The sequence below is a fragment of the Molossus molossus genome, unplaced genomic scaffold, assembly GCF_014108415.1.
Source record: "Molossus molossus isolate mMolMol1 unplaced genomic scaffold, mMolMol1.p scaffold_m16_p_1, whole genome shotgun sequence".
Lineage (NCBI taxonomy): Eukaryota > Metazoa > Chordata > Mammalia > Chiroptera > Molossidae > Molossus > Molossus molossus.
In genome coordinates, this window is record NW_023425344.1 from 227,645,627 (window position 1) to 227,670,223 (window position 24,597).

The window sequence follows — 24,597 nt, forward strand, 5'->3', positions numbered from 1 at the left end:
GGTCCCTAATCTCACGGGGCAGAGTGCCGGACGAACAGCCTCCAGACTGCACAGCAAGTCTGAGGAACAAGGAGCCTGGCTGGAGAGGGTTTCAGCGGGCAGTAGGGAGGTTCTGGAGATGTCGATGCGGAAGGAAGGCTACTTGGTGAAGATCTGGGCAAAGGGCCATGGGGGCCCTTTTAAGTTCGCTGGGGGTTCTGTTTCTTTGTTCCGGGGTCAGGAAAGCAGGGAAGTGACTATTGCATATATATAGCCACTGAGGAACCTGAGGTCAGGGAGCCATGTCACCTGCTCAAGGCCAAACAAGTGCAGTAAGATCAGGCCGGCAAGTCGCCAAGGTCCGAGTTCAAAGTCCGTGCCCGCCTTCTGCTCTTTTCCGGTAGTGTGGAGGAGGAATGGCGTGGTGCCCCGGGGTCCCCGCGGAGAAGGGCGCCAAGCTCTGAGCTAGCCGCGCGGAGAGGCCGGGGGGCGTGGGATCCCGGGGACACCCTGGTCCCCCGGCAGTCGTAGGCACCATCGGGAGGACCGGCCCAGGCCGGCAGGCAGCGAAGCAGGCTCCAGATCACCCACAGGTGTGGGTTCACGCGCGGGCACAGCTGGGCTGAGGCGAGGGCCGCTCCGCGCTGCTCTTCGTTTTCCCCAGGCCGCCAGTGGTTCGTTCCGAACACCCCTCCCCGTGCGGCGGGTGCCGCGGCCCGCCCCACTTCCGGTTATTGCCGGGCCCTATATCCGGTGTCCGCCCGCCCTCAGCTCCGCCGCCACCGCCGCTGCCGCGATGCTGTCCCGGTCCCGCTGCGTGTCCCGGGCATTCAGCCGTTCGCTCTCCGCCTTCCAGAAGGTACGGGCCGGGGCCGCGGCCGCGGCGGGTGAGAAACCCGCCGGTGGGCAGACGGGCTGCTTGGGGGCAGAGGCGGGGCGCGCCAGCCAGGCCGGACACCAAGGGCACCGGGACGCAGAGGCCGCGGGCTGGGTGGCCCAGGGCCGCTGTTGCCCTGGGGCCCGTCTGGCGGAGCCCAGCGGCCCCTCGCCTTCCCGAGGCAGCCGGCGCCCTGTCCCCCGCTGTACCCCACCCACCGTGCCGGGGCTGAGGCGCCGCGCCCGCCCCGACTCGAGCTCAGAGTTCGGGAGGAGGTGCCACGAGTCCCCCGACGGGATCCTGGGCCCGTCCCTTCTCTGCTGTTACAGTCAGTGGGTACTCACTGCCGTGGGGAAGTTGAGGTGTTTGGCAGGCCCAGTGTGCTAGCTGAGACTGAGAGCCGTGGCTGTTGCATTTTCCTCTTGGAGTCACGAGATTCACCTGTCACCAGCACCTGGCTAGCTTTGAGTCTTGACTTGAGAGAAAAAACTATTTCTCCCCTCCTTTCATCTTAGGTGACGTCGATAATGTCTTCTTTCTCAACAGGGGAACTGCCCTCTAGGGAGACGTTCCCTGCCTGGTAAGTTCTGCCCTTGCCGGCACCTAAAATGCTTCCCTCCTGGGCAGAGGAGCATGTGAGGAAATTGGGGTGCCTATGTTTCTCCGCATTATGTTCAGATAGATAGGAGTGAAACAAAATGCTATTTAGTAATAACACTATAATTTATTCATTTCGTACATAGTTACTAAGTTTCTACTGCGTGTCAGGCACTAGCTAGCTACTCACTAGGGATATAACAACCGAAAATTATTGCCCTCCTGGAGCTTACAGTATAGTGGGAAGTACAAAGTGCAAATTACTAAGCAAATGAACCATCACAGATTTTGGTTAAAAGCTGAGAAGAAAGCAAATGAAGGTGGATGGAAAAGTCCTCTTTAATAGGTGGCATTAAAACTGTTACCCAGAGAGTTTGATAGAAGCCAGCCCAGCAGAAGGGAAGAGAATAGCATGTACAAAGTCCCTGAGAGGAAGGAAAGAGTTTAGCAGTGTTTGGGAACTGAAAAAAAGGTGATTTTGCCAGAAAATTTTGGTTAAAGGAGAGAGTGGCATGAGATAGAAGACGGTGCAGAGACTACTGGAAGTTTTGCTCAGCGGTTAGAGCGTTGGCCTGCAGTCCAGAGAGACCCAGGTTCGGTTCCCGCTAAGGGCATGTACCTCGGTTGCAGTTTGTCCCCGGCCCCCCTGGTTGGGTCGTGCGGGTGGCAGCCACTCGATGTGTCCCTTTCACGTTGATGTTTCTCGCGCTCGCTCTCTCTCTCTCTCTCTTCCTCCCACTCTATCTGAACAAAAAATGTAAAAAAAGGAAAAGAAATTTAGATTTTTAACCCAATAATTTTTTTTTTTTATCCTCACCCCAGGACACTTTTCCATTTTTTGTTCAGATAGAGTGAGAGGGGGAGAGAGAGAGAGCGCGAAACATCGACGTGAAAGGGACACATTGAGTGGCTGCCTCCCGCACAACCCAACCAGGGCCAGGGACAAACTGCAACCGAGGTGTGTGTCCTTAACGGGAACTGAACCTGGGTCTCTCTGGACCGCAGGCCGACACTCTAACTGCTGAGCCAAACCGGCCAGGGCCCCAATAATTTTTTAAATGCCTGGAATAAATATTTGTTGAATGACTTGATCTTGTTGTGGGCTTTCTTTGTGCCAAGCAGTGTTTTGAGTGATTTCTGTGCGTTTTTCACTTAATTCAGAGATGGTACAAGAAGTATTCCCTATTTTACAAATGCAGAACCCACTGCTAAGAGAGGTTAAGTCCCTTGATCAAGGTCATTCATCCAACTATTGGTCAAGCCAGGTCTACCTGACTCCTCAGCCTGATTTAACATACTTAGCAGATCGTTTACTACATGCCAGACACTGTGCTAGGTGACAAATACAGATGGTCTCTATCCTCAAGGGTCTTATGTGCTAGTTGGAGAAACAGCAGATACATCTTTATGCACACATTAGTTTGTACTTACATTGTGATTACTATGAAAAAGAGGTGCAGGGTGTAATGAGAGAGTGTAATGATGTAGCCCAGCTTGGGAAGGTGGAGAGTGGGGTGGGAATGTTAGTTAAGACTTCCCCAAAGAAGTAACATTTAAGCCAACCCTTGAAGAATACATAGGAGTTATCCAAGAGAACGATATTCCAGGCCAAATGAATTGCTTGTGCAAAATTTTTCTGGCAGGAAGGGACTTGACTTGTCATAGAAATGGAAAGGAAGCATGTCTGGCTGGAAAGAGCCTTGTACTTGGGGTTTGCATTTGGTTCAGGGCTTCACCTTGGGTTATCAACTTAACCTCCGGAAGCCCTACTTATATAAAACGGGAATAGTGGTAGACGGTTGTTCCACTTCAGGGAGTGGTGAGACACGAAAATCAAAATGAGGTCATTATGTGAAAGCTTTTTTTAAACCCTAAAGCACCATGCAAGTGAAACTTGCTATAGGACAAACTCTAAATTTTGATTCAGGGTTCTAAAAATCAGTATGTGCTGCTGATTGTCCTAGTTCAAAGACATGCTATGATACTTGGGATTTGTGCTGTAGAGTTATTGGCAGCTGGGCATTGGTGACTTATTTGACTCTGAAACCATGGGGATGTTTGTGGGGAGGTGGGAGCAAAAGAGCTGTCTCCTGTTTGGTGTCTCCTGAACCTGTGATTCAGAAAGGGTTGTTAATAGATTGGAAAAATGAAAGAACATATTCAGGTGAGGCAGCTGTAATGATTAGTTATCAGTTGGGGGAGTTAGTTATCTGGGATAAGGATTGTGGGGTATAAAGCGCTCCCACCTGTTGAGTGTTACCAGACTAGAAGACCTCAGGAAGAGACAAACTTAGAGGAGGGATAATTATTTGCTCAGTATGAGGATAAGCTGGAGACCCTGGGCTGAAAATAGCCCAGTCTTTGCTGCTAGGTTTAGGCGATAAGACTTTCAGTTCAGCTCAGTGCATTTTAAGTAACCAGGGAAACAGAAACCCAGACCAAACATTCTCACTGCTTCTCAGAGTAGGTTATGCACGGTTACAGGATAAGCCATTATGTATCTTCAAATTGTATTTGAAGACTTGGGGAGTAGAGACATAATATTAGGAAAATGTATAGGGATAATGAAAATTTATGAATTTTAAGGTAAATAAGATATAAAACTACTTCAGGCTATGCCCTTAGAATTCTTCCCTTTTCTCCTCAACAACATACCCACTCTCAACCCCGCATACCCGTTGCTGTCTGCCATTATGGTTACTTTGGTGGAAAATTTTGAGAAGCAGGACTCTGTGATCAAGATTATATTGTTACCAATAGTTAATCCTACTCTTTCTCGGAGTTAGGGTGTGAACGGACTTCTTTTCCATTCCCAGCAGGTATCCTGTATAAGATAAGAGTTGTTGGTAAGAGTTGTTTTGTTTCTTGCAGGGGTCTCCTTATGTCAGGGACCAGGTAACCCTGACAGCAGGAAGATTGTGTAAGTATCTCTGGGGAGTACAGTTATGTGGCCATGGGGCATTTCTAAATTTGACCATTTGCTTTCTACACTGATTTCCAGGTCTAGAATTCTAGGTGGTTGTGTTGAGTCCCTAGACCTAACCTTGATGTTAATTTATGACGTGTGATGTACCTTGAGCTTCAGCCCCATGTCAAGTGCTGGATCAGGAGTGTGCCTGTTCTAAGGTGTTTAGACTATAATGAAAGTGGAGTTGGAACCCTCTCTTTATGGTTAATAGATATAGAAGGGTGTTCCTAAATAGTATTCTGGTTGGATAGAAGTGCTGCGGAAGGGCTGGAGGTTACATTTACTGTGCAGATTGAGAGCATCCTCTTGATGTAGCATAGTTATTTATAGTTTAGAAACAGTAAAAGCAAAAGACTAGTCTGTTGAGTCCTGGAACTTTGACTAGTTTTGAAGGAATGCTGTTATTGCATAATGCAAAGTTTGGAGAAAGGCCACCCATGTGTGTTTCAGATTAACTTCTGCTTATGAATGTTGCTTAATGTTACTTTGCCTTTTAAGTATTTTCAAGGTGGTGGTAAGAGGATGCTCTCTAGTTACCTAGTAAATAGCTAGCAAGCTACTTTCTCTACAGGGAAAATCTTCAAAATGAAGGGTCAGCAGATTAGCTTTCTTCTTCACTATGCATCACAATGGGATTTTGTTTTCATCCTCACCAGAGGACATTTTTTCATTTTTTGTTCAGATAGAGTGGGAGAGAGAGAGAGAAAAACATTGACATGAAAGGGACACATCGAGTGGTTGCCACCCGCACGACCCAACCAGAGCCAGGGACAAGCTGCAACCAAAGTACGTGCCCTTAGCGGGAACCGAACCCAGGTCCCCCTCGACCACAGGCCAATGCTCTAACCGCTGAGCCAAACCGGCCAGGGCCATCACAATGGGATTTTTAAAGGATAAAATAAAATAAAATGATGCACTCAGTACTAGAAGTATATATTCCTGTGTTATTTTTGGAAGGCAATTTGGCATTCATATGTCTTTGAACTGTGTGTACCTTTTGACCTGGCAATTCCATTTCTAGGAATCTATACTGAAGACGTCCTGGTATACCTAGATTTCTCTCAAATGGCCAAACAGCAGGGGTTGGCTAAATTATGCCATGTTAACATGTTGTCACTATGATAAGTGGGGGAAAAAGCAGGTTACAAAATGATTTCCATTTTCTACTGTCTGGTATAATCCCATTATAACTGTTCGTGTTTGCTATTTCCTAATATTCAACAGTGAACGTCTAATACTTTTTCTTACATTTAAAAAAAATATATTTTCTTTCTTTCTTTTTTTTTTTTGAGAGAGGGGGAAAGAAAAAAACATTGATGTGTGAGAGAAAACATCTATCAGCTGCCTCCTGCACACCCCCTACTGGGGATGGAACCTGCAACCCAGGCATGTACCCTGATTGGGACCTCAGTCCATGGGATGATGCTCAATCCACTGAACCACACCGGCCGGGCTCATACTTTTCAGCAAAAATTGGAGCAACCACAAATCTCCATGCAATAAATACAACAAATAACTATTGGGAAGTAAATTACCTTGTTGATGTAATACTCACATGAGGATATTTTCCCACTGATTTTTAGATAGAGTGGAAGGGAGTGAGGGGAGGAGAGAGAAAGAAACACTGATGTGAGAGAGACACATGGATTGGTTGCCAAGGGCTGACACTCTAATCACTGGGCAAAACAGCCAGGGGTAAGTTACTTTTTATTTTATTTATTTATTTTTTGTACGTGCCCCTAGTGGGAACCGAACTTGGCACTCTCTGGTCTGCAGGCGACGCTCCAACTACTGAGCCAAACTGGCCAGGGCCTAAGTTACTTTTTAAAATCCTAAACTTTGAGAGGTGAGATTATGCATTAGATTAGGCTATCACCCTAATCTAATAACTTTTTGTGTTGTGTATCTTTTTCTGTGAATATAAGGTACCCACTTTATTTTTTGAATTTTTATTGTAAAACTATTTTTGGCTTTATGTTTTTATTCATTGGGTTATACATTTACATGGTTCAAAAGTAAAAAGTGTCTATGAGAAGACTTTGTCCTCCAGCACCACCAAGTTCCTCTTCCTAGAGATGGCCAGTGCTCCAGGTTCTTGGATGTCCTCACAGAGCAGTCTGCATTTGTATATTACACACTGGTTCTTGCCTAGATCATGTACTTATACATGGTTATAAACTTTACACAGAACATTGTGTGTTCTGTATTTTTTTTTTTTTTATCCTCACCCGAGGACATTTTTTCCATTTTTTGTTCAGATGGAGTGGGAGGAAGAGAGAGAAACATCGACGTGAAAGGGACACGTACACGTCGAGTGGTTGCCACCCACACGACCCAACCAGGGCCGGGGACAAACTGCAACCGAGGTACATGTCCTTAGCGGGAACCGAACCCGGGTCTCTCAGGACTGCAGGCCAACGCTCTAACCACTGAGAAAAACCGGCCAGGGCTGGTTTTTTTTTTTTGTTTTGTTTTGTTTTTTTAATAAACATACATTTTTTCCTTGATTCTATGTAGATTTTATAGTTATTTTGATATTATAAAGGTAAAAATACCAAAAGGCAACTTAAATCTGTTTTTTCTATTATAAAGGTAGTTGGTATAGAATATTCAGACAGTCCTGAAATGTAGAAAGTGGAAGTCCCCATTAGTCCACATCACTCTCCCAAAGTGTGTTTGTATGTAACATAACCATAGATACCATATGTATATCTATACCTCCCACTCTCCAGAGGTAACCACTGTTAATGCTTTTCTGCATACAAAGTGACATCATTCTCTGGTTTACATTATTTAAAGTTAGTACCATATCAAAAATTACCTTGGTCTTTGAGGTTCCTCTTTTTTTTTTTTTTTTTTAATCCTCACCCGAGGACATTTTTTCGTTTTTTGTTCAGGTAGAGCGGGAGGGAGAGAGAGGAACAGAGAGAGAGAAAGAAACATCGATGTGAAAGGGACACATCGAGTGGCTGCCACCCGCACGACCGACCAGGGCCGGGGACAAACTGCAACCGAGGTACGCGCCCTTAGCGGGAACCGAACCCGGGTCTCTCAGGACCGCAGGCCGACGCTCTAACCGCTGAGCCAAACCGGCCAGGGCTGAGGTTCCTCTTTAATGAGTCCAAAATGGAGTTGGAGATATCATGTGAGCATGTGTATGTATGTATTTGCATAATAATACTTTATTTTACTTCCAAGTTAACTGTCTCATCTAGCTGCTTTATCTAATCTAAATCTGAAGTCCTACAAAAAGAAATATCCTTGTTATTTGGCATAACTGCATGTATCCCAAGGGTGTGCAATTTATATTACTTGGATTTAGTTAAGACAAAAAAAAGAAAACCTGATCAGAAAGATAAGTCCTTTTGTGAGTGTGCAAAGGATCAAGATGCTTATCTTTTTCTTCAAAGAATCAAATGTAAGTCTATTTTGTGAGAATTGGCATTTCACTGCAGAATAGGGTCCTGGACTTACACAGTGAGCTCTCTACTTAGGGCACTCAAGCTATCCAGGCTTTGCTCTAGACCTGCCAAGTAAGAATCTCAGGGGGTGGGGCCTGGCCAAGTTCCCCCAGGTAACACTGAGGGCACCCTTGGGTTGGGAATCATTGGTTTAAAGGGAAGATGATCCATGGTGCCTAAAATGTGAGTGGTTCATTTGCTAAAGGAGTTTACTTTTATGTTTCTTTTCTAGCATTAACAATAGTAGTGTCTTCAGTGTTCGCTTCTTCAGAACTACAGCTGTGTGCAGTAAGTACCTGCCTTCAGCTCCCTACCTTCTTGGGAATGGAGTTTTAATGGGAAGAGAACAGTTGTCCGAGTTTAATTGAAAAAAGTTAAAAAGGAAAAAACATGGATTATGTGTGATTTTATTTTTTTCTCTTTTCCTAGAGGATGATGTGATTACAGTCAAAACCCCAGCATTTGCAGAATCTGTCACAGAAGGGGATGTCAGGTGGGAGAAAGGTAAGATTAGTGTCCTCTCACTTAAGTTTACTTCCTAAAAGTCCTGTCTTACCCCATCCCCCAAAGGATAATCAGTGTGATAATCAGTTGAACCTATGACTCTACCCTTTTCTTTACATGCAACATACTTTCTCTGGCCTTGGCCCTAGCCCTGTAGGAAGGGGGTCTTATACCTGCCAAAGGGAATTTTGTGGCTACTGGAGGAATCCCTGACAGATAGCCTTTGACTATCTTTCCAGCTGTTGGAGACACAGTTGCAGAAGATGAAGTGGTTTGTGAGATTGAAACTGACAAGGTAGGCTTGTCCTATATTAGTGCCAATTTTTTATTATCTCTCCTTGGTTTCTTAGCCTAATGAAAGAAGTAAGGCCTTAACTATTGTTTAAAGATAATTTTTAACTGACTCTAACACAGTAAAAAAATGTTGGACTAGCGCCCTGGCCGGTTTGGCTCAGCGGTTAGAGCGTCCACCTGCGGTCCGGAGAGACCCGTGTTCGGTTCCCGCTAAGGGCATGTGCCTCGGTTGCGGTTTGTCCCCGGGCCTGGTTGGTCGTGCTGGTGGCAGCCACTCGATGTGTCTCTTCCACATCGATGTTTCCCCCTCTCTCTCTTCCTCTCTCTCCCTCCCACTCTATCTGTACAAAAAAATGGAAAAATATCCTCGGGTGAGGATAAAAAAAAAAAAAAAAAAAAAAAGTTGGACTAGCTCATTAAAAATAAAGCTTTAAAAGTTTTATTTTAGATTGTTAGGTCAGTGATTTTCAACTTTTTTAATCTCATGGCACACATAAACTACTAAAATTCTGCTACACACCAAAAAATTTGTTTTTTGACAATCTGACAAAAAAAGAAAAAGGTGTAATTTTGATTCATTTACACCAGAGAGCTATTGTTGTGTTGGCTCTTGTCATTTTTTTTATTTGACAGTGTAAGGGGAAAGAGGTCAGTACCCCTAGCTAAAATAGTCTGGTATTGCATGTTTTAAAAATAGGTGTATGTACTATGTATATTTTAGTAATAGTTTTGTAGCTCTTTGTGCTTGTGTGTGTGTGTGTGTGTGTGTGTGTGTGTGCGCGTGCAGGTTCGTGCATGCACAATTTGTTGCATGGTGTTTTTCAAGTATCATCTGGAAACTCATTAACTGAATGTTGCTTTAATGTTTCTGAGAAAGGGTGAATCTTCACAATAGCATTGACTTGTCATACTCTTATCCTGAAAGTGTAGCCTTGGTGTTTCTATATGCACTGTCTTGTATATGTGTTGCAACTTTTGTGACTCATATTTGAGATTCTGTACAATTTTCTAATGCTGAGTAAAATGTGGACTCTCTTCCCTGTCTGTCTTCCTTTTTCAGACATCTGTGCAGGTTCCATCACCAGCAAATGGCGTTATTGAAGCTCTTTTGGTACCCGATGGGGGAAAAGTAGAAGGAGGCACTCCTCTTTTCACACTCAGGAAAACTGGCGGTAAAGGAGTTCTCCTAGTTTTCAAGGTCTTCAGTGTTGCCCCTAGGAATTAGGACTGAGCATAATGTGCTAATTCCTTGATATCTCAAAGACAATTTGGCATTCCAGCTACCCTTAGTTGAAGGAATAAAAGTGGTGGTATTTATATAATGTGAATTTTAAATGTCAAGTTTTAGAAGAAAGAGGTATTAAAATAAACCTCGTAATACTGTTTTTTCCATGTATATTTCTTATGCTGGACCTTTTCTTTAAGGATATGATAAAAATCAAGAAGATTCTAAAGACAGGTTTTTGTTTGTTTGCTTGTTTCCCAACCCTGGCATCAGAATCACATGGAAGCTTGCTTTAAAAATAATGCAAATGCCTAGACTCCATGGTCCAGGAATTCTGATATATTAAATCTGGGTTACAAGATCTTGGTTATCTGTCATATTTTTTCGTGTGTGTGGGTATGTGCGTTTAATGCTCTGTAAGAGATTCTGATACACAGCCAGGGCTGAGAGCTACTGTTCTAAAGTGAGAAGAATCAATATGTTATGTGTCTGTTATGAAGAATTCAGTGTAGTGTTTTTTTAGTTAAAGAAAAATTTTTTTAAATTGATTTTTAGAGAGAGAGCAAGGGAGAGGAGATAGAAACATCGATGAGAGAGAGAACATTGACTGGCTGCCTCCTTCGTGCCCCCCCCCCCCCCCACTGGGGATCGGCCTCACAATCTGGGCATGTGCCCTGACTAGGAATCGAACTGGCGACCTCTTGATGCATGGGTCAACACTCAACCATTGAGCCACACCGACTGGGCTCAGTATAGTGTTTTTATATCTGTTCTCATAACATTTGTGGGGAGGATTGGTCATTTCTTTGAGAATAAATGAGAAGTAGGCAAATGAATATGTACTGGACCTTACAGTCAGAGAATAGAAAAGAAAATAACTTTAAAAATTCTCAGTTAAATGCTATAATTACTAAAGTTTTCTTCCTTCTCATTGTTAAAATGTGTAGCAGAAAGATGGTAGATTGCATTGTTGAGATTGGTCAGGGCAATATAGAAGCCCAGAAGGGAAAGAATGTGCAGTAGAAGGCTAGGGAAGATCATTTATTCCTTTAAAAAACAGTTCTAATTTAAATATAAAATGAAATTAATATCCAGGTGGGTAAAATAAAAATAAACATCTAATTTAATCATATGAGTTTATTATTACTTGATTTTTGGCTTACGAGCGTCGTCCAAATGAAAACGTCTAAATGAACCTTTGATTATTTAAACTTTTACTTTTAGTAGTTAACAATATTCACCCTGGCTGGTTTGGCTCAGCGGTTAGAGTGTCAGCCTGAGAACCAAAGGGTCTCGGGTTCAATTCCCAGTCAAGAGCAGGTTTGATCTCAGGCTCCGACAGAGGTCTTTCAGGAGGCAACCAATCGATGTGTCTCTGACATCTCTCTCTCCCTTCTACTCTACCTGAAAATCAATGGAAAAATATCCTCAGGTGAGGATTTAAAAAAAATAGTTAACAATATTCTTCCACATGTGATGTTAAAATAGAAGCTGAGACTATCGATATTACCGTAACTAGAAATGTTATTTTTGTTTTGTGTATGTGTATGTGTTTTGAACATTTTTTTTTTAATCCTCACACAAGGATATTTTTCTATTTATCTTTAGATAGACTGGGAGAGAAGAAGAGAGGGAGAAACATCAATGTGAGAGGGACACATCGACTGGTTGCCTCCAGCACAACCCTGATCAAGGCCGGGGACAAACCACAACTGAGGTGCTGTTGACCAGAATCAAACCCGTGACTCATGAGTCTGTGGGCCAACACTCTAACAGCTGAGCTATACTGACCAGGGCATATTTTGCACATCTTATATTGCCTTGGAAGTTTATGTTTACGTGGGCTTTAGTAGGTGCTTGGAAAGTACTTGCTGAATTTAATGATCAATAGTTACTTGTGAAATTAGGGAGGCAGCTGAATTCAGTTAATCTGATGTAGGATCTAGGAGCCCTGGAGAATAGAGGAATGTGCACTAATATCATTGTGTGTATCTCATAGTGCCTTGAATATATAACATATATCCACTAAGCTTTTGTTAATTGATTGGAGATAGAGCTTTTGTGCTAAACTCTACTTAGTATTGGTGATTTGGTTTCTTTCCATTCCAGACAGTGCCAATGGCATCTATTTTTCTTGTTTTCTAGCTGCTCCTGCTAAGGCCAAGCCAGCTGAAGCCCCTGCTGCCGCAGCCCCAAAAGCAGAACCTGTAGTGTCGGCAGTTCCTCCACCTCCTCCTGCTGCAGCATCCATACCCACTCAGATGCCACCGGTGCCCTCACCTTCACAACCTCCTACCAGCAAACCAGGTAAGCCTCTACTCCCATGTGTCTTTATGTGGGAGAAGAACAATCTCATCTAATGTCATGTTCCCTCACAGGGCAAAGTCTGAGACTAATGGCTCTGAACAGGCTCTGTTGGCTGCTTTGTAGGAAGAACTGTAGACTTTGTACCAGAACAACCTGGGTTTGTGTTTCAGCTTTCTGTTTACAGCTGTGTGACTTTTGGCTGCTTAGCTACTCTGAGCAGGTTGCTCATTTGGAAGTGGGAATGGTACTAATATACCTCAGAATATCTTGATGAAGTGACAGTACAGTATGAAAGCACTGGCACATACTTAGTAAATGCTTCTCTCATTTCCTGATGCAGCTGTACCCAACTCTTTGTTTTCAGTGTCTGCAGTGAAACCCACTGCTGCTCGTCCAGTAGCTGAGCCAGGTCTGCGTTCAGAACATCGGGTAAGCATCCAAGGACCACTTCCAGGAGTGAGGCAGAGGGGCAGTGTTGAGATTAGTGGAGTGTGGGTATGGTAGTGCCTACCTTTGATTGGCTGGCTGCTTATTCTCTTGACCTTGACAGGGAAACTGAGTTTGGGAATGACTTGTTCATAGTCACGACTGTCAAGTGATAGGACTAGGACCTGAGTGAACACTTGTCCAGTGGTTTTTCCTAGTATGTTGTGCTACCACTGAATTGTCTTGGGTGAGTAAATTATTTGCAGGGATGGTAGCTTAGTATTGTGGGAGGGAGGGGATGCATTAACACACTTCAGAGAGGTGGTTTAGTGAGCTCTATCCCTATACTTCCGGGATACCTAGCTGAGGGCTACACAGTAGCAGTAGCTATCAGGGGCAGACATGAAACCTCAAGGAAGTATGGTCAAGAGTGTGGGTTTCTCTGCCTGAGAATACCTCCTAAAAATACTATAGCCTCAGAAGTTTGTGAGTTTCCATTCCACAAGTAGTTATTCTCATGCAAATCTTTAACACTAGAAATTGCCTTTTCTGGAGCCATCCCTAGGCTGACTAGCCCTACACCACCACACTCTTCCTTTTTATAAATTGGTTTTGTTTTTTAAATCAAACCATTTCCTGAGCCTCCATTCTTGGTTAAACTTTAAGCACATCTGAGTGAGTAGTTTTTGTCTGTTTCCTCGTTCTTGCTCAGAGGAGCAAGGCCACAGGAAAGAGGAAGCCTGGGGCTCTCATTGTTCTTAGATATTAATAGTCCTGACCGTCCACTCCTGGCAAGTGGGTACTCCCTCGGACTAAATGGGGAGTGCTTAATCCGAAGAGACCCAGATTATCAGTACTTGTCCTACTTTCACTTTCAGGAGAAAATGAACAGGATGCGGCAACGCATTGCTCAGCGTCTGAAGGAGGCCCAGAATACATGTGCAATGCTGACGACTTTCAATGAGATTGACATGAGGTAGAGCTCTATTCCTCTTATCTCCCTACCCCTTTTCTTGAAGAACATTTGAACTTGCCCTAGCTCCCACCTAGTAATGATTCCAAAACTGACTTAACAGGGAAGAGGTACTTCCTGCTTTGTATTGCTTATTGACTTAAACAGTGACCCACTGGTTTCATTCTCGTTAACTGTTAATACTATGCCTGCCTTCTCTGTGACTTAAAAAGCTTAGCTTTTTATACTTGAATCTTGTGATTTCTGATAAATGAGGCTGATAATAGTCTTAAACTCTGACTAGTGTTGAGTTGCCAAGGAAAGATAGGACAACCAGGCCAACAAGGCTGATGCTGAGGTCCACGCATTGGGATGGAGAACCACTTCCCAATGCCCAGAGCCAGGGCAGCCCACCCTGCTCCTTATGAATGTTCCTGAGCGACTCAGAATTGTGTGTGTGAAAAGGCATAAGCTTGTATTATCTTCCGTCTTTCCCAGCTTTGATAGTGAAATGGAAAACAAGTTGTGTTTTTGAAGGAAAACTTTAGAATATTAACTAAAGGGACTAAATCAGTACAGTGGGTCCTTGAATAAAGTTTTGTTCTACATAATTTCATTATAACATGAATGAGATGCTGTAGGAACTTAACTCTTGTTTATATTAATTAGACTGGTAAAATTGGTTTCTATGCATCATTTTGCTTGAAGTCACAGAATCTATCAATGTTAACACCAAATGATGTTAAGTGGGGACTTACTATATACCCATTTCTATAGTAAGCCAATTATTGATTCACCTATTTTCTTAAAGATTTTTGTGTTTATATTGCTAGAGCTCTAGGGAAGAGAATGTAGTCAAATTTAACATATTTTGAGCACTTACTGTGTATAAGATATTATATGTATTTGAGGAGGCTACAAAGATGAGTGAAAAGAGCCCCTACCCTTCTCGAGCTTATTGTCTATGGGTAAACATAAAGTAATATCTAGAAAAATAAGTATCAGAAGGGTGCAAAGAGTGTAATGTGGAAAAGAGAATGACATTCGTTTTTGAGGTGGGGCAGGGGTAGGGAGGGTAAGTCAGGAAAGGCTTCTTGGAGGAAAGAGAACAAACTAACATTTTGACATAGTAACATTGTGGAGAAAGGTCATTCCAGACAAGTTAACAGTGTGGACTTGATACAGGCAGGAAAGTACAAGACACATTTAAGCAATCTGCTGTGAGGAATATGTGTAGGAAAATGGATGTCATTCAAGCCAGAGATTTCTCTCCTGTCCATAGGATGTAGGGAAGAACCTTGACTAATGAATCGCAAAGTCTGCAGCTTAGGTTTCAGTGCATTAGGGCCAAATTGTGTACAAATTGAATTGGACTTTGAAATTCTACCCAATTTCTTAAGACAAAACATGTAAATATTTGTGGCCTTGAAAGATTCAGTTGGCTCAACAGCTCTGATTGGAAGGTAGGAGTAATAGTTGGATCTCCTTTTAGCAGCTAATCGAGATGTCACTTAACGATGGCCTGGAGTCTTGCTGCAGTCAGTAATTTGGTTTAGATTGAGTGCCCTTTGGGTCTTGTGCTGATCAGCTAACCCATAAGGGGCCTTTCTGAGAAACCTTCTCCTCTCCCTGTTGTCCCAGCCTCTGCCTCCAAGGACAGAGCTCTGAAATAGAAACTACTTAATGACCAGACAATAGCATTGGGGCAGGTTTGAGAGCAGAGATGTTTATCACTTCTCTTTCCCTCTTCTGCAGCTCTTGTGTCTTGGGAACCAGTAATGTCTTTAGGGTGGTAATCCTAGCCCTAAATAAGGTTAGACTCAGGAAAACAAACATTTAAACTCAATCAATCCCCCTAGGAAAACTTCCTTTTTAAAAAAACAAAAGGCCTGAAAGGGGGAGTTAAAGTTATATCATCTTATCTTTCATGCTAATGCTAAATTAGGCCATTATAGGGAGAAAGGGAGAATTGAGCATTTGGGCCTGAAATACAGTTCTGTGATGAAAATCAAATTTAACTTTATTCCGATAAATACTGAGGGTCCTTCAGCAAAATGATGGGAAAGCCATTTCCTACTAACTTTGCAGTATGTATGTGGTATGTATGTAGAAAAACCAGTCCTGAAGGAACAAAGGCTGTTTTCATTGCAGAGACTTCTCAGTAGGCATTGCTGCTCGTACTTTAAAAGCTTAGGTTCAGCCCTGGCCAGTTTGGCTCAGCAGTTAGAGCGTCGGCCTGCGGTCCGGAGAGACCCGGGTTCGGTTCCCGCTAAGGGCATGTGCCTCGGTTGCAGTTTGTCCCCGGCCCTGGTTGGTCATGCGGGTGGCAGCCACTCGATGTGTCTCTTCACGTCGATGTTTCTCTCTCTCCCCCTTCCTCTCTCTCCCTCCCACTCTATCTGTACAAAAAATGGAAAAATATCCTTGGGTGAGGATAAAAAAATAAATAAAAAAAAAAAAGCTTAGGTTCACACTTTTCTAAATACCAAGGAAACCACATCCATTAAACTGATCATAAGGGCAAGAGCTGTGTCTTTATTATCTTTGTATCTTGGTGCCCAGCATTGACCCTCACATACGTGAGGCACCTGTTGAAGGAATGAGCAGATGGAGCTGCTAACTCTGGGGAGATGGGAAAGTCAGTAGATTCATTCTCTGTCAGTCTGAAAGAACACTGAGTTATACCCTTCTGTATATGACTGCTTTTGCTCACATGGAGCCCATATACCTGTGCAGTTTTTCTGTTTTTTTTTTTTTTTTTTATCTTCACTAATTAGGAAATAGTAGGCATGTCACAAGGACGTCATAATCAGGTTTGGTGGTGATAGGTTTTTTATTTTTTTTAATCTTTAGAGAGAGAGGGAAGGGGAGAGAGAGAGAGAAACATCGATGTGAGAGAACGAAACATCGATGTGAGAGAACATCCATTGGCCGCCTTCTACATGCCCCCTACTGGGTATCGGGCCCACAACCTGGGCATGTGCCCTGACCAGGAATCGAACCAGCAACCTTGTTGTGCATGGGTCGATGTTCAACCACTGAGCCACACCAGCTGGGCAGGTTTAAAAAAAATAATAATTCTGCCCTGGCCGGTTTGGCTCAGTGGTTAGAGTGTCGACCTGCGGTCCAGAGAGACCCGGGTTCAGTTCCCGCTAAGGGCACGTGCCTCGGTTGCAGTTTGTCCCTGGCCCGGGTCGGTCGTGCGGGTGGCAGCCACTCGATGTGTTCCTTTCACATCGATGTTTCTCTCTCTCTCTCTGTTCCTCTCTCTCCCTCTCAATCTACCTGGACAAAAAAAAAAAGAAAAAATGTCCTCGGGTAAGGATAAAAAATAATAATACGTAATTCTAATAAGAAAAAGAATATTGCTTATTTTGTGGACTTTTATTTATGCTTAAAAACATTTTTTTTTTTTTCAGGGTAGATAGCTCATGATTTTAGTGTCGCTAGAAATCATTTTCTCATCCAGGGCAAGGATGTTGCTGTGCTGTGTGATCTCTTGTGCATATCTGACACTGAAAGCTGTGACGTTTGGAATATGAAGGAGCCTTTGTAGGGTTCAGCCCCCCTTAAAGATAGATTGGACCCAATTCCCTTGTATCCAGTTTGGGGGTGGGTGTGTGTGTGTGTGTGTGTGTGTGTGTGTGTGTTGTGAAGGAATAAGGAAGGTTATTGTGTTGACCTCTAGTGGACTATTTAAAAACTTGAACTTGCCCTGGCCAGTTTGGCTCAGCGGTTAGAGCGTCGGCCCGCAGTCTGGAGAGACCCGGGTTCGGTTTCCGCTAAGGGCACATACCTCGGTTGCAGTTTGTCCCCGGCCCTGGTTGGGTCGTGTGGGTGGCGACCACTCAATGTGTCCCTTTCACATCGATGTTTCTCTCTCTCTCTCCCCCCCCCCCCCCCACTCTATCTGAACAAAATATCAAAAAATGTCCTCGGGTGAGGATAAAAAAAAAATAAAAAAATAAAAAAATAAAAACTTGAACTTTACAGTACAGAGTGATGGGGGGGGGGAGCTTACCCAATTGTGTACATGGAGTTAGAAACCAGTATGAAAGTAAAAATTAAGGCTTCATTTATAGTCAGTTTGTTTTGTAATGTGTTTTCACAGTAACATCCAGGAGATGAGGGCCCGGCACAAAGATGCTTTTCTGAAGAAACATAACCTCAAACTGGGCTTCATGTCGGCATTTGTGAAGGCCTCAGCCTTTGCTTTGCAGGAACAGCCTATAGTAAATGCAGGTGAGTTTGTGGCCAGCATCGCAGAGGTCCTGGGTAGTGTGTCTGAACACAGACCTCCCCCACACAGACACAAAGATGGTTGTCAACAGACCAAGACTTTTAATTTCATACCTGTGAAAACATGAGTGTCTTTCCCAGGGACTTCTTGATTCAACTTCCTGAAACAGAATCATAATTACTTTGTTCCCACTAAACAGAATGATTTCTCTTTCCAAGACATAGCTTGCAAGTTCTCAGCCTGCTCAGCTCTCTAGGCTTCTCATGTCAGGGTGGAAGCTCATATTCTGTCAGGCACTCACCTTCCCAAGAACTGTTATCTTGGGGCCTGATTTCCACACTTGGCACAGGCTCCAGGGTGACCTTTGATTTCTGGTTGATGGGCCACATTGGGAGATTCAGTGCTCGTTTTCCTTCCACTTTATTCACCTGCGTCACTGAAATGTTGACCTAACAAGCAGTTCTCTTTCCTGTTGAGACACTTCTCTGTTCCCTGGAAGCTTGGAGAGGGAACATTGACACTTTTGCAACCTTTAGCAGTTCTAGTGTCCCTGAAGATCTATAGAAGGGCTGTCTTTGTTTTGCCCATATATTTACTTCTTCGTTTCTTCCATTCTTCTCATGCTTCCTGATCAGCTCTCTCTCGTCTTTCAGCCTCCCATACAACTAGGCAGTTCTGAGTTCTCTTGGCCTCTTTGTCACTTACATGCTTTTCCTGGGGGCTTTATGTAACAATACAACATACACTTTCTGTGGAAAAGATTCCAAAGCCTGTATTTTTTCATGAGCACTAGACCTAAATTTTCAGCTGTTCTTTGCTCTCTCAAGCTGCAGTAGTAAAGCCAGACCTCCATGCTTCCTTATTTTTTAATCCTCACACAAGGATATTTTTCTGTTTATCTTCAGATAGAGTGGGAGGGAGAGAGAGGAAGAGAAAGGGAGAGAGAAACATCGATGTGAGAGTACACATTGACTGGTTGCCTCCCCACACAATCCCGACCAGGGCCAGGGATGAACTACAACTGAGGTATGTGCCCTTGGCTGGGATTAAACCCACGACTCTTTGGTCTGTGGGCCAAAGCTCTACCGCTGAGCCAAACTGGCCAGGGTGCCTTCCCCCCTGCCTTGTTCCCTCTGTTGAGAGTGGGCAGCAGATGGTCAGCACCTCCCTTGCTTTGCTAATTTGCCTTTTTGAGAGCACTTTTTATATGTAGCCGTTCTCAGCTAAGAGAGGGCTTGTTAACAAGAACTTAATGCATACTTATCACATGTGAGCCAGTGTATTGAGCCCTTCTGAGGGCTGCGAAAGCAGCAGATGCTCCTATGCTCATCCTCTCAGGTTCATCAGGGCACTTGGGAGATGTTACACTTGGATAGCATGGGAGTAAGAGAAGTTTGCTACTTGTAATGCTGTTTTTTTCATGCTGATTGATTAGCCCCACACTGTACCAAGCACTGTGGCTTTTTATCCTATTATGCAAATACTACCTCATTAGCCTAGGCCTTGGGAGTTGTATGTAACATGTGTTTTCTCTCGTAGTGATTGACGATGCAACCAAAGAGGTGGTATATAGGGATTATATTGACATCAGTGTTGCGGTGGCCACCCCACGGGTATGTTGGGGCAGGAGGTGGGGGCTCTGGTCTTAGATTCTTACCTTATTTGTGTGAAGAAGCAGACAGCTGGGCACAGGTCATGCCTGTAATTATCTTTTTAGAAGGGAGTTAGTAAAAGAGTAACCTATTTTGACCATACCACATTCTTTTAATGTCAAACCTAAATATTTTAGACCCTGTTAAGCACATTGAGTAATTAAGATTCTCTGGGAAGGGGAGACAGTTGACTTGAATCAAGGGAGTTATAACTGTAGAGCGTACTATTAATTTACCACTGAAATCAGCTTTTCACTTTCATCAGGGTCTGGTGGTTCCCGTCATCAGGAACGTGGAAACTATGAACTATGCAGACATTGAGCGAACCATCAATGAACTGGGAGAGAAGGTAAAGTGGAACGCAGCATGGGTATCAGCTGCTGGGCAGGTCAGGGACGAGAGCCCGGGGAGGGCAAGGCTCACCAGGGAGCAGTGCTGGGGAGCTGGAGCCTCCCTTTGTTCTATAAGGAGCGCATAGCCTCTCACTCACAAGAGCCAAAGGGCAGATACCTGGCAGAGCTTCGTGTGCCCTTGTGACTGAAGATCTCATCAAGTGAGACCTGCTGGAAAAGAACAGGACCTGAAGGCATTGGCCTGTCCTCTGGTGGGGCACTAGTCACAGGCATCTCAACTGAACAGCTTTCATGTTGAAGCTAGAACTTGGAATGTTGATCTCAGATATGAGCCTTCTGGACTTCCTCCAGGTGAGGAAAGCTCATATGACCTTACATTTCAATTATGAAATCTGTTTTTAGGCTCGAAAGAATGAACTCGCCATTGAAGATATGGATGGTGGTACTTTTACCATTAGCAATGGAGGAGTTTTCGGCTCCCTCTTTGGAACACCCATTATCAACCCGCCTCAGTCTGCCATCCTGGGCATGCATGCCATCTTTGATAGACCAGTGGCCGTTGGAGGCAAGGTAAGAACCATCACTGTTAATGTTCTAGGAGCTAGGCCATGGGCGGGAAATCTAAATACTAATTCTGAAAGATTCACTACAGTGTCAGGCATAAGTTTTATCTCTTAGTTTCTAATTAATAGCTAAGGCACTGATTCTCAAATTGTGGTATGTAAATCAGCATCATCTGAACTTAACAGAAATATAAATTATTGGACCCCTTGTCGGACCTTTTGAAGGAGAAACTACAGATGATTCTGATGCACATTAACGTTGGAGAACGATTGAGCTAAGACAGCTTTCTCCTTCTTCCTGGGCAGTCAGCTGGCTTCTTCTCTAGGTGCTGCAGGGAGTGGGGTACAGTTGGAGGCCTGGTCCTTGCCCCTGGGGAAAGGGTAATGCAGAGCAGTCTATGAGCTTCCAAGTGTAGGAGAAGGCTTAGAGGTTCTCGGGAATGCAGGGAATGAAGTCGGGGTGTGGAGCTGGCCCTGCAAGGCATGTCAGTCAGTAGGAAAATGTTTTCTAGGTTGTGCTTTGAATCTTTCTGGGTCACTAACTCCTTTGTGAATCTGAAAGCATAGATCTTCCCTGAAAATGCTCACACACCCAACTTGGCATACAATTTCAGAGACTTTGTGGACCCCAGGTGTAAATTATTAAAAAAATTATAACCCTGCCCTGGCCGGTTTGGCTCAGTGGTTAGAGCGTTGGCCTGTGGTCCAGAGAGACCCGGGTTTGGTTCCCGCTAAGGGCGCATACCTCGGTTGCAGTTTGTCCCTGGCCCTACCTGGTTGGTCGTGCAGGTGGCAGCCACTCGATGTGTCCCTTTCATGGCGATATTTCTCCCGCGCTCTCCTTCTCTTTCCCTCCCACTCTGTCTGAACAAAAAAGTGGAAAAATGTCCTCGGGTGAGGATTAAAAAAAAAAAATTATAACCCTGAAGAAGTAACTGTAGCAGAACTAAAGGGGAAACTTCCTATAGAAAACAGGAATAAAGGGCAGAATGTGTTTAAAAAGGCAGTTGTGCCCTGGCTGGTTTGGCTCAGCGGTCAGAGCATCGGCCTGCGGTCCAAAGAGACCCGGGTTCGGTTCCCGCTAAGGGCACGTACCTCGGTTGCAATTTGTCCCCGGCCCTGGTTGGGTCATGTGGGTGGCAGCCACTCGATGTGTCCCTTTCACATAGTTTCTCTCTCCCTCTCTCTCTCTCTCTCTCTCTCTCTCCCTCCCCCTCCCCCTCCCTGCCCTCCACTGTATCTGAACAAAAAACAAACAAAAAAATAAAAAGGCAGTTGTGAGGAGACACCTATTTTCTTGGGGAAGCTTTGTTTCTGAGTGTGGGAAGAGGGGGACCTTTGTACTAAGGATAAGGCTTAGTCTTTGAAAACACTGTCTCTAGACAGGCAACACCGGTAGGAAAGGAACTGGGAACTTGGCTGTGTACTGTGCTTTTCTCATCTCCCCACTTCAGCGGGATTTTCTGCTCTACTACAGACAAATTCCTAAACCTCTCCTCTCTGTAGGTGGAAGTGCGGCCCATGATGTTTGTGGCACTGACCTATGATCACCGGCTAATTGATGGCAGAGAGGCTGTGACTTTCCTTCGCAAAATCAAGGCAGCAGTAGAGGATCCCAGAGTCCTCCTCCTGGACCTTTAGGAGGAAGTCACACACCCAGCACATTGACCACGCAGGAACTGAAAACCAGTCTTCTCCCTGCCCCCATGTGGGTCCCGGATTAGCCTGGTGACAGACAGGCACATGCTGTTGGCCTCAAGCAAAGAAGCCAGGGCACTATGTAACCAGCAGTCGCAGGTCTTTCTTGGTGTTCCTATCAGGCTCTCTCCCTCTCTGAACCTCCCCCCACCCCTTCCCAACACTCGAATATCTTATTTCCTTAGGCTTGAGGGAGAGAGAGAGCCTTCACGGATGCTCATTAATATTCCTGCCTTTCTTCCATTAGCCCACTGCTGAGATAATTTTGCTTCTCCCCTGTGCCAGTATGCTATAGGGAAACCACTGGGGACCATGTGATTAAATTTCAGTCTTTTGAAAGTGTATTCTCCAGAGCTGCCTAGGAGGGTGCTGTGCCTCCCAGGCTCGGAGCAGCTTCTGTCCTGGCTGTGCACATTCTCATTCGAGTCCACCTGTGTGGAGGTATTGACCACAGGCCAAGAGGTGCTGCTTTGCTTCTTAAGTGCACCTTTGTTCTCAGCTGTCATTGACTTCAAGATGCCTCTTCTACCTCTTGCGGGAAGCACAGGCCAGGGGCTGTGGATAGGAGGGGTGTTGGCAGTGTTGAGGGGGAGAGGAAAGATTCCCTCTGAGGTCATAAGTTGTAAACAAGGGAACAGAACCCAGGCCTGCCCTCACTCTCGCTGCCACAGCCTCATACCAGGAAGACCCATTCTTGCACAATCACGCATAGCTGTGGTGCCAGCCTTTCCAGGTTGCTAGGAATCATCTAGCACATTGTTCTCATCTAGAGCAGATTCTAGCACATCTTGGCATTGGAGGATGACGAGCCTGGTAGAGAGTGGGGGGAGGGAGGCTTCCTGTGGACTGGTTCAGAGTGACTTGAGCTTTTAAATTCCATTGGTTTAAGCACGTGGACTGAAGAAGCAGTTCTGTTCCTTCCTGTATCTTGTCCCTTGGGAAGTGGGGCCTTAGCTCTTCCTCTGCAGAGCACAGGTCTGGGGGAGGATGGACTGTGGTGGAAACTAGCCCCAAGATGCTAGTACACAGGGGGAAATGACCCGTGTCAACTCTGAGGTACTGCCTGTTGGGTCTGGGTACAATCATTGGATTCCTTGGAACATGGTTAAAGGTGCACGTCTTGTCATGAAGGCTACCAGGCTTCATTGCTTTGAATCCAACTGCATTCAGGCCTGAGGCTGCTGACACTAGACACCGGGAGCCATTTAGTGCAGTGTGCCCATTTGTATCTGGAGCAAAGAGGCAAGGCCTGGGGGATGGGGTGGGGGGAAGGGATGGGAGCCAGTACTGAGTGCCTGCAGCATCTATGTCTTCACTATTCAGAACTCGTAACTAAAATATTTAAAGAAACTGATTTTAAATGCAAATTAAAGGGCAAATGTTCTCAAACAGTGTTCCTGCTGCTGCTGTGTTCCTTTCGATGACTGAGGTTGTGTAAGTCTCCAGCACTGATTGTTGTTGGCATTGAAAGCCACATAATGTCCCTTTGGTTACTCTGTGACATCTCAGACTTTTGAAATAAGTTAACACTATGAATTTGACAGAAAAAGGAACTGTGGCTGTCAGCCAGCCAGGACAGTGCCCTGGCCTCTCAGTGAACTAGAGCCTGGCAAGCTGTGCTCTTGGGGAGAGACTGTTCCCACCTTGGTGAAGCCCCTACAGATGCCAACACACTCGCATGTTTGTGGAGCTTGCATTACTGGAGTGGATTGGGGAGAGGGGGCGACGCTTAAAATTTCACATCTTGTACTTGATTACCAGGTTGTACTAAGAGGCTCAAGGTCAGTAAGGACAAATGAGGGTAGATTACCACTCCTGGGAGCAGTGTCTGTGAAGGAGAGGGGACACTTGGGAACTTACCTCGACTGACTTCAGGTGACAGGCATGATGGTTTCCAGGCTTAAATACCATCTGGTCTTTCCACACAGTCCATACCTGCTGGTCTTGCTTCCAGTGACGCCATGTCTGTGTGGAGGTCTGTCCCAGGAAGAGTGGCTCCCAGAGGGTAGCATTAGAGTTAGTAGATAGAAAAAAAAGTTGGGTTCAGTGAATTTCAGAGTTTTCTATTAGGTTCAGTACATGGTGCTAGAAGCTTTAATTTCTCTAGTAAACCTACAAAGGAGACATCTGTATTTTATCAAAAGGAGGTAGACCGCCCAGCCAGTGTGGCTCAGTGGATTGAGCGTTGTCCCATGCACTGATGATAGGTTGGTCGCTGGTTCAGTTCCTGGTCAGGCATATGCCCAGGTTGTGGACTCGATCCCCAGTAGGGGGTGTGCAAGAGGTGGCCAATTGATGTTTCTATCTCTCTTCCTCTCCCTCTCTAAAAAATATATATTTTTTAAAAAGGAGGTAGACTGTAAGTCCCATAAGGGTTGGGACCACATTATTCAAAACTCAGAGCCTAGCACAGGACCACATGTACAGTGTTTATTGGGTAGATGAGGCCCAGAAGTTTCAGAAGCGACTGATACTTCATGCAGCAGTGGTTGGAGGTGGTC

The 24,597-nt window shown here is 44.8% G+C and overlaps 1 protein-coding gene across 2 annotated transcripts; it reads left to right on the forward strand.

The window, feature by feature from the left end:
• The first annotated feature begins 708 nt into the window (after positions 1-708).
• DLST (dihydrolipoamide S-succinyltransferase) lies at positions 709-23,446 on the forward strand. 2 transcript variants are annotated; one of them, XM_036262822.1, is made up of 15 exons: positions 709-838; positions 1,403-1,436; positions 4,325-4,373; positions 8,115-8,170; positions 8,312-8,386; positions 8,626-8,681; positions 9,741-9,852; positions 12,051-12,212; positions 12,577-12,641; positions 13,517-13,614; positions 17,702-17,832; positions 19,370-19,443; positions 19,748-19,831; positions 20,238-20,405; positions 21,905-23,446. In XM_036262822.1, exons 1-15 carry the CDS (start codon positions 776-778, stop codon positions 22,037-22,039), a joined length of 1,362 nt encoding a protein of 453 aa, XP_036118715.1. In that variant the 5' UTR covers positions 709-775; the 3' UTR covers positions 22,040-23,446. The 2 variants fall into 2 exon arrangements, with proteins under 2 accessions (XP_036118715.1, XP_036118724.1); XM_036262831.1 differs by lacking the exons at positions 709-838; positions 4,325-4,373 and having other exon boundaries at positions 1,187-1,436.
• The last annotated feature ends 1,151 nt before the right edge of the window (positions 23,447-24,597 follow it).

Excerpts from the sequence above, each read along its gene's own strand:
- DLST (XM_036262822.1), top strand. The coding sequence starts at position 776 with ATGCTGTCCCGGTCCCGCTGCGTGTCCCGGGCATTCAGCCGTTCGCTC. Across the intron at positions 8,171-8,311 it reads CAGAACTACAGCTGTGTGCA|AGGATGATGTGATTACAGTC; the intron begins GTAAGTACCTGC and ends CTCTTTTCCTAG. Across the intron at positions 20,406-21,904 it reads CAGTGGCCGTTGGAGGCAAG|GTGGAAGTGCGGCCCATGAT; the intron begins GTAAGAACCATC and ends TCCTCTCTGTAG.